This window comes from Octopus bimaculoides, chromosome 13 (genome assembly GCF_046866305.1).
Source record: "Octopus bimaculoides isolate indiv1 chromosome 13, ASM4686630v1, whole genome shotgun sequence".
NCBI classification, from domain to species: Eukaryota; Metazoa; Mollusca; class Cephalopoda; order Octopoda; family Octopodidae; genus Octopus; species Octopus bimaculoides.
In genome coordinates this window covers 46070043-46079542 of record NC_142940.1, presented here as the reverse complement: position 1 = coordinate 46079542, position 9500 = coordinate 46070043, and the positions used below count along the sequence as shown (strand labels likewise).

Sequence of the window (9500 nt, the reverse complement as noted above, 5' to 3'; positions counted from 1 at the left end):
CACGCACTCACACACACACATACACACACACATATGTATATATATATAGCGAGATAGAGAGATAAATACACTCACACATATGCATATGTATGCACCTATATGCATACAACTGCAAACATGCATACGCACGTAAACATACACATATACATATATGTACACATATATGTATATGTACATACATGTATATGTACATGTATGTACACATATATGTACACATACACATACACATATACATACCCATATATAAGCACACACTCCAATAACGGCCATACTTTTCAATCAACAGGATGGTGAATAGCCTACCCACCCACCCCCAACATCACATTCGCGTAATCTTGTATCAGCGCTATAATTCTTTAGCACCACTTCCTTCAGGTAGTAGTAGTAGTAGTAGTAGTAGTAGTAGTAGTAGTAGTAGTAGTAGTAGTAGTAGTAGTAGTAGTAGTAGTAGTAGTAGTGGTAGTAGTAGTAGTAGGAGGAGGAGGAGGTGTGAAAATCAGCAGCAGTAAAGTGGCGAAGTACTAAAATATGTTTACTTACCGAACTTTCGTTGAACACCAAATCGAGCTTATATCCAGGGATAATGTTTTTCTCGTTGATATGTTTAATTGCCAAACGAGCTGCGTGTAATTCCGACCTTCCGTAAGAATGTAATTCCGTAGATTCGAATAAGCCTCCAATATACAGTGTAGTTCGTAAATCCGTATTGCCTTTGTCTTCTTCGTTTTCTTCTTCATTTTCTAAAATTTCATTTTGTATTTTGGCCCGATATATATCATCGGCGCTGCATTCGCTCCCTCCTCTCAACAAATATTGCCGTGGAGTTTCATCGGACATTTCCTGGGACATTTCGTCGAGCATTTCGTTGGAACTTTCATAAGGTTTTGCTTGCGGCCCTTCATCGGAAAATTCATGAGGACTTCCGTCGGATCTTTTCTTGGAAATATTGAGGGACCTTTCGCTCTTTTCCTGCGATGCCGGATCTTTTGGGGAACCCCGAAGAACGACAGCCTTGTTTCCATCATTTTCACTGATTGCCTCTTCCGTAATTAAAGGAGTAGGCACGAATGGAACGGCATCACTCGTTCGCCTTCCATCGCCCTCAACACTTCGATTAGCCCTGTTGAGAATAATATCGTCACCATGTTTCATACCACCACTGCTGTCAACCCGACCACTATCCGAAGTTTGATTGCTAAACTTATTCTGATACACGTGGCCTTTGTTGTTTTCATTAGAACTTATTCTACTGCTGTTATTATAGTTGTTACTATTGATATGGCTTTTGTTGTTGTTGTTATCATTGTTATGGAAGTTTTTGTAAATTGTGTATGCGTGTTTATGCTTGCTGTTCTTATCAATATTGTTGTTATTGTTGTTGTTATTGTTACTATTATAGTTCACGGTGGCTATAATCTCGCCCATTTTTGGTACTGAAGCAACGTTCTCACTCATAAGTTTTCGATGAGACGGTAGTAGACGAACAAGGTTGTACTGAGCATCAGCTATTACGTGACGGCGATCGCGGTTCGAATTCAAACTAAGCAAATGCGGAGTAGTGGGTGTAATTCGTCCTCTAAATACTGCAGGTTTGCTCGAACTTAAGCTGAAGTTTGGGACCGAATTCGAGCTAGAGCCTAGATCCGATTTTAGTTTGGGTCTAAGGTTCGAGTTGATATAGGGTTTAGGTGTAAGATTCGGGCTGGTTGAAAATAAATTCCCTTTCAACATGGATGTAACATTGATCCACTGGGATTTAGTCTTGTATACCACCTGGGTAATGTCTTTTACTGCTGGGTGGAAAGATGCACCGTAGAATCCCAGACACGGTCGAATTAACAATAATATTAAAACACGAAATAAATTGAATGAAAACCACGGCGAGAGAAGCCGTGGTGTAATCCCGGTGTTGGAGTTCGAGTTATTCATCAGGATATCTTCAATGGTAACTTGTAACTGACCACAACAACAACAATAACACCAACAACGACGACGACGACGACGAAGATAACGAAAAAGAAGGAGCGAAGACTAGCACACATTTATAGAGCTATCAGTGGAGTCGGCAGTGGAGAGTCGGAAGAGGAGAGGATAAAAAGAAGAGCAGAACGAGGAGGAGGAGGAGGGGGAGGGGGGAAAGAAGAAGAAGAAGAAGAAGAAGAAGAAGAAGAAGAAGAAGAAGAAGAAGAAGAAATGGAGTAAGAGGTAGACGGAAGGAAGACACAAGAGGTGTAAGATTAATAAATGAGTAACGAGAATGAGAGAGAAAGAGATAGAAAAAACAAGATTAAGAAGCGACGGAGATTGTGGGACGGAGAGAATGAGTGAGCGATGGAGACAGAGAGAGAGACAGAGAGAGAGACAGAGACAGAGAGAGAGAGAAAGAAAGTAAGAAAGAAAACGTGCTGAATAGACAGAGGCGGAGAGAGAGTGTTTATGTATGAGTTTGGTTGCCTTTGTTTTATAATTCCATAAAAGAAAACAAAAAGTGTGCACATATGTACGTGAGGATAAATAAATATATGTATATGTGTGTATATGTATATATATATATATATATATATATATATATATATATATATATATATATTCTTATGATTCTGTGAAAGCGTCTGTCGCTTTTGTTTTCGGCATCAAGGAAGAAGAAAAAAAAAAGAACAGAAAAGAAAAGAAGAATACTACAAAAGCGATAACAACTACAGCAAAAACAAACGAATGTATTCCACCCTGACGCGAGATTCGGTGTATCTGCAAGTGGCCTGTGCCAAGCTGTTAAAGGCACTGCTGTAGAATATGGTAACAGATACGAAGTTGCGTGGCATTCGCTTCAACAGCACATTCCATTATAACAGATTCACTGCTAAGGCCATTTTGCACACACAGACACACGTAAATGCACACACGCACTCACGCATACACGCACTCACGCACACATATAACTAGAAATAATCAAACATGCGCACGCACACACGCAGACACTTGCACACACACATACAAACAATTGCATGCGTTATATGAATACATGATGCATATATGCTGCAGAAATTCATAGATGTAGAGTTGATCAAAAGCATGTTTCTTTTTTTTCTTTTTTTTTTTTTTGTCGCTTCCTTATTTATATACATGTACGTTGATGGAGTATATATCGCACGTAGTCTATAAATTTCCATGCCTGGAAGAAATATCAAACAGACACACACAAGCACACACACAAGCCCACACACAGACACACACACACACACACACACACACACATACAAACAAACATCTGTATGTGTGTGAATCAACTCGCAGGCACATGTGTGTGCGTTTTATGCGTGTGTGTTCGTGTGCGTTTGCGTGTGTATATATGTATGTATATAAGGTTACGTTGTTATTCGATTTGATTTTGAATACTTTATATTACTGGTATATATTTTATCATCATCATCATCGTCACCATCATCATCTTCATCGTCATCATCATCATCATCATCATCATTATCATCAACATCATTAGCCCCCGTAGTCGTCACCAACCTAGTGCAAGGTTTCTTCTTCTTCTAATCCTTCTTCTTCTTCTTCTTCTTCTTCTTCTTCTTCTCCACCTTTTCCTTCTTTACTTCTACTTCTTACAGACCACCTTTTTATTGCTGTCATTTTTTCTTCCTTTTTTTTTTTACTGTTTCACACACACATATACACATATGTGTCTGTTGGGTATGTATACACATATCACGGTGGTGCACCAGCATGACCGCAGCCACTTGGCTGAAACACATAAATAAATAAATACACTCACGTATATCCTTTCATACACATATCTACAAGTATTTATGTATGCATTTATAGATTTGAGGATGCAAAAAGAAAATAGAAGTCAAAAACTCAATATATGTATAAGTGTTTTTCTTTATTATTAATAATCTAGAATTTTCACAGTGACTTGAGGTCCGAGAGTTTCGTGTTTTGCCAAGTCGGCCCTTGAATCACTTTGTAACTTATGCTGTTTAAAAATAAAATCGCGCGCGCGCCTGTGCATGTATGTGTGTGTGTATTTATATATATATATATACATATATGTATGTATATACGTATGTACGTATGTATATATATTTATGTATGTATGTAGTATGCATGTATGGATGGATGGATGGATGGATGGATGTATTATGCCTTTTATCATTTCAGGTCGATAAAAATAAAGCACAACTAAGTATAAGGATCGATAGAATTACTATGCCCCTCCCCTCAAAATTGCTATCTTTGAGCCAAAATTTGAAACAATTCTTGTTTATTTGTTTGTGTATGTATGTGTGTGTGTGTGTGTGTGTGTTCGCGTGAGACCAGTCAATGTTTGTTATTTTCAATCTTTGTATGAGCGTGTGTGTGTGTGTGTGTGTGTGTGTGTGTGTGTGTGCGTCTCTGTTTATGTATGCGAGTTTATATATGCGTATGTGTACGTATATGTGTATTTGTGATCTCTTCGGATCGTCTCCTGCAGCCTTCAGCTTCAACACGTCGCACACGAACAGCAATCTTTCCAAACAAATTCTAGCGCACAAATGCACGGACACACAAGTACATCACACACAGACCACACTCACATGCACACCTATATACTCACTCAGACACATACCAATGCATACACACACACACACATACACACACACACACATACACACACATACATACATACACAGAGGAATGTCAACAAAGAATCAGACTCTTACGCTTAAACGTGTGTGACGCATATATACACAGATGTATATAAATAGACGTGCTGCCACACACAGACACACCTGCTAACAAATCATAACCAAATACAGATGTATACATATGCAGACACCAGACCAAAACAGACATTCATGCACGCATGTAGGCATATATAGAAGCACGTACATACAGAGTCACAGGCACACACACACACGCAGACGCACACATACACACACACACACACTCACATACACCATACACCCGTATTCACAAATAATGAAATTCTATCATCATCATCATCATCATCATCATCATCATCATCATCATCATCACCACTGACATCGCCATTATAGTCATCATCATAATCGTCATCGTCATCGACATCATCGTCACCATCATCATCATCTTCATCATCGACGTCGTCGTCGTCGTAGTTACTATTATCAACGTAATTACGGTCACCAACACCACCAGCATCACGATCAGCAAAGCTATCATCACCATCATCATCGCCATCATCGTCATCATCATCATCATTATCCTCATTGCCGTATTCATCGTCGGTGCCACTATCACCATCATCACTATCATTATCATCGTCATCTTCATTACCGTCACCAAGTCTATCATCATCATCATCATCGTCATTCACAGCCCCCCCCACCTTCACGCTGCCTCCACCATCATCCCCATTCCCCCGCCGCCAACACCACCACAGTGTTACAATTGCTATCTAACTTCAAAATTATTTTTCTTACCATATTGTTACTTTCGCCAGGAAGTCTTATTGAAAATATATGACACAGCAATATTTTTTAATTTTCATTTTTTTTCATTTCGTTTCATAGTAGAATGGTTCTAGCATTTAGGAATGCATTTAGCGGTCTTTCTCCCGGCTCTTTGCGTTCTGAGTTCAAATCTCGCCGGAGCCAACACTGCCTTTTATCATTTCAGGTCGATAAAAATAAAGAACAACTAAGTACAAGGGTCGATGGAATTGCCATGCCCCTCCCCTCAAACTGCTATCTTTGAGCCAAAATTTGAAACAATTTTTTTTTTTTTTTCTTTCTTTCGTTAGTGCACTAGGCGTAGCACAAGAAATGATTAGTGGCATTTGTCTAAGTACTTTACGTTCCGAGTTCAAATCCTGGCGAGGACATTTCCTTATAACTTCTCCTGTCGATAAAATGATGAATCAATCAAATACAAATGCTGATGCACTCAACTGATGCTCTCCTCCTAAAATTGTGCCAAATTGTGCCTGGTTCCCAAATTTGTCTGAAACTTTAGTTCGTCGCACAAAATGTCTTAGCAGTATTTTGGCCATTTCTTCGTTATGGGTTCACCTTCCGCAAAGTTCGACTTTACGTTTCCTCTTTCTTGGTTGATAAAATAAACACTAATTGAGCACTGAGATTGATGTAATGGATGAGCACCCTCTCGAACACTAAAGGTCTTGTACCTATATTGGTTTCAGGTTTTGGCACTAAGGTAGCAATTATGAGGGAGGAGTAAGTCGATTACATCGAACCCAGTACCCAACTGGTGCTTATTTTATCGACTCCCAGAAGGATGAAAGGCCAAGTCGATCCCGGTGCAAAGACGGACGAAACACCGCTAAACATTTTACCCGGCGTGCTAGTGATTCTTTTCTACTCTAGGCACAAGCCCCGAAATTTTGGGGGAGGGGGCCAATCGATTGGTACTTAATTTGTCGACCCCCAAAGGATGAAAGACAAAGTTGACCTTGGCGCATTTTGAACTCAGAACGTAAAGACAGGCGAAATACCGCTAAGCATGTTACCCGGCGTGCTAGCGATTCTGCCAGCTCACCAACTTAATATTAGTATAAGTATTAGCATTAGAACGTATATTCAGACCGTTCGACTGACAGAGTCATTACCGCGTCCACCCAAATGTATTACGGTATATCCTCCTGCTGTCTATGTTGACGGTTCAAATCCCGCTGATGTTTCTCGCCCATCCAGCATTGACGAAATAAAGTGCGAAGTACTGGATCAATGACATCGATTAACCCACTACCCTCTTAATTATTGGCCTAACGCCAAAATTAGAAAATCATTATTGTCAATGTTGTTGCTGGTGTTGTATAGGAAGAAGAGGAAGAGTAGAGCAGGAGTTATGTACTGTTGTTCTAATATATAAATCTTTATGATTTATATCCTAGTGAAATGTTATTACGTTTCTTCTACTTGTGATTGCTTCTCTTCTTGTTGTTGTTGTTACTGTTGATGACGTTGCTTTTGTTGTAGTAGCGTTTTTTTTTTCTTATTCTTGTCATTTTTGTTGCTGACGTTCATGATGTCATTGGTGTCGCTGTGGTCTCTATTGGTGCAGATGCGAGATGATTTTAAATGTTACATCTTATAGTAACAGAAACGCCATTTCCTTTCTCACTCACACACACACACACACATACACACACACACACACACACACACACACACACACACACACATATATATATATATATTTATATATATATATATATATATACAAGGTGTCCACAAAGTCTGGGTACATGAGGATCTACACATACTCTAAGAAATTATTATCTCATATATTTCATTGTTCATGTCATGATTTTATTTACTCCATGCGCAACTAGTGCTTATTTAATCGATCCCTAAAAGGGTGAAAGGCGATGTTGACCTCGGCGGAATTTGAACTCAGAACGTAGCGACGGGCGAAATACCGCTAAGCATTTCGCCCGGTGTTCTAACGGTTCTGCCAGCTCACCACCTTCATACATACATGCACACATACATACATACATTCATATGTACGTATATATATATATATATATATATATATATATATATATATATATATATATATACATGACATCTTTCCCATGTCATGTAGTCTCATAGGGCTGGATTCCCTGTTTCTGTGATGTATATATTCTCCTCCTGGATGAGACGCTGATCTGTCGCAGGATTACTTATTTTCACCAGCCGAGTAGACTGGAGCAACGTGAAATAAAATCTTTTCCTCAAGAACGCAATCCAGTAATCGAAACCACGACCTTACGATCATGAGTTCCACACCTTAACCAATAAACCACGCGCCCTCACTCATACGTATGTATATATATATATATATATATATATATATATATATATATATATATATATATATATATATACATACATACATACATACATACATACATACAAACATGCTTACATAATACATATATACATACACACACACATAAATACATATATATACATATCTGGATGTACATATACATACATGCATACATACATACATACATACATACATACATACACACACACATACATACACACACATCTATTTGTGAATGAGTAGGCGTGAGGAACGTCGGGTTGATATTAGAATAAAGTGATGTTGCTCACATTGTCATTTGTACTCATTTCATCAACACCATCATCATCATCACCAGCAGCAACAGCATCACCATCAACATTATCATATCATCACCATCTTTTTCCTCCTGCACCTTTGATTCCACCTTCTCCTTACTTTTCGATTCCCTTTGCCCCCAACTGTTCCTTTTAAGTTCAATCCAATAAGCCGATGTTATATATTATACACACACATGTTGATCATGTACTTTGTTTCCATTAGGCCTTCGTCACTTATTCAGCATGTTGTAATCGTAGTCCACAAGATACCACTTAATAATCATAATAATATTTTCTAATGTCGAAAATGACATCGCTGTTTTAATATAAGTCGAAGGATTACTATAATAATGCATTGAAGTGAGCTGATACTCTGTGAAATTCCATCAATTCAGCTGTTGAATTAAACGCATTATAGGGAATGTGATTATGATGTTATTAGTAATTGATATATTTGAAATTATACACACTTAGTTCCTAAAAAAAAACCTATTGGCTGATTACTTATTAGGACAGCCATAAGCATGTCCATGCAAAATAAAATTTAAACAAAACATTAGTAGAGAGTTTTCCTGTCCTGTGCATCACATTTGAAACACAGGAGCTATTTTCTTGTCGTCCCTGGAACATATATGATGCGCATTCCTTATGGCTTTCAACTACCGGAGTAACTTGGAACATATGAAAGGTAAGCTTTATATTACTCCAAATGTATGAAGCAAAGGCTAACTAAAATTATGGAAACAAGCATGGACGTTTAGGACAAACGTATGAAAATGCCTTGGACAAGCAAAGGTTTAAATAATACCAAGATGAGACGAAACTATCGATGGCTTACGTTGGCCGAAATTTTCTCAAAGGTGATGTTGATCTGTCTAACTTTATATGCAAAGTAGAGACAAAATTTTAAAATATTGAGCCTACATTTTCTAGGGAGTGAAGGTTTGATAAAAGTTCTGTGAAATAAAAAAAAAAAGCAAAAATAAAAAGAAATAGAACAGAGGGAGAGGTAGCCATGCAAAACATAATAGGTCAAGTAGAAATAGAACACAAGGATGAAAATGGTTAACCAAACATCAGTATAAATATTCGAGAATATGAGTGGGTAAGAAGATTGAGGAATGGATGAAAAAAAAAATAACAGATTAGGCGGTTATTAAGAAATGAAAAATTGTTGGTTTATGCCTGTTGAATAAGTTTACCAGAAGTATGAATAATGGTTACGAGTGTTTGTTGATCCTTGGGAATCATTTATCTTTGTTTATTGGGCCATTTCAATGACGACCTTTTTTCTGCCCATCAATTTCAGACATTGAAACGTGGTTATTAGAGTAACAAGATGGCGAACTATTTCAGCTTTTTTTGGCTTGGTTTCAGCAACTGACTTAAGAT

The 9500-nt window shown here is 38.1% G+C and overlaps 1 protein-coding gene across 1 annotated transcript in view; it reads right to left on the bottom strand.

The window, feature by feature from the left end:
* The window catches only part of LOC106869702 (uncharacterized), an 878940-nt gene extending 876381 nt beyond the window's left edge, over nt 1-2559 (bottom strand). The window contains exon 1 of the mRNA XM_052972461.2: nt 541-2559. Coding sequence (XP_052828421.1) covers nt 541-1929 — 1389 coding nt within the window. The 5' untranslated portion in view covers nt 1930-2559. The remainder of the gene's footprint in view (nt 1-540) is intronic.
* Between the last annotated feature and the right edge of the window lie 6941 nt (nt 2560-9500).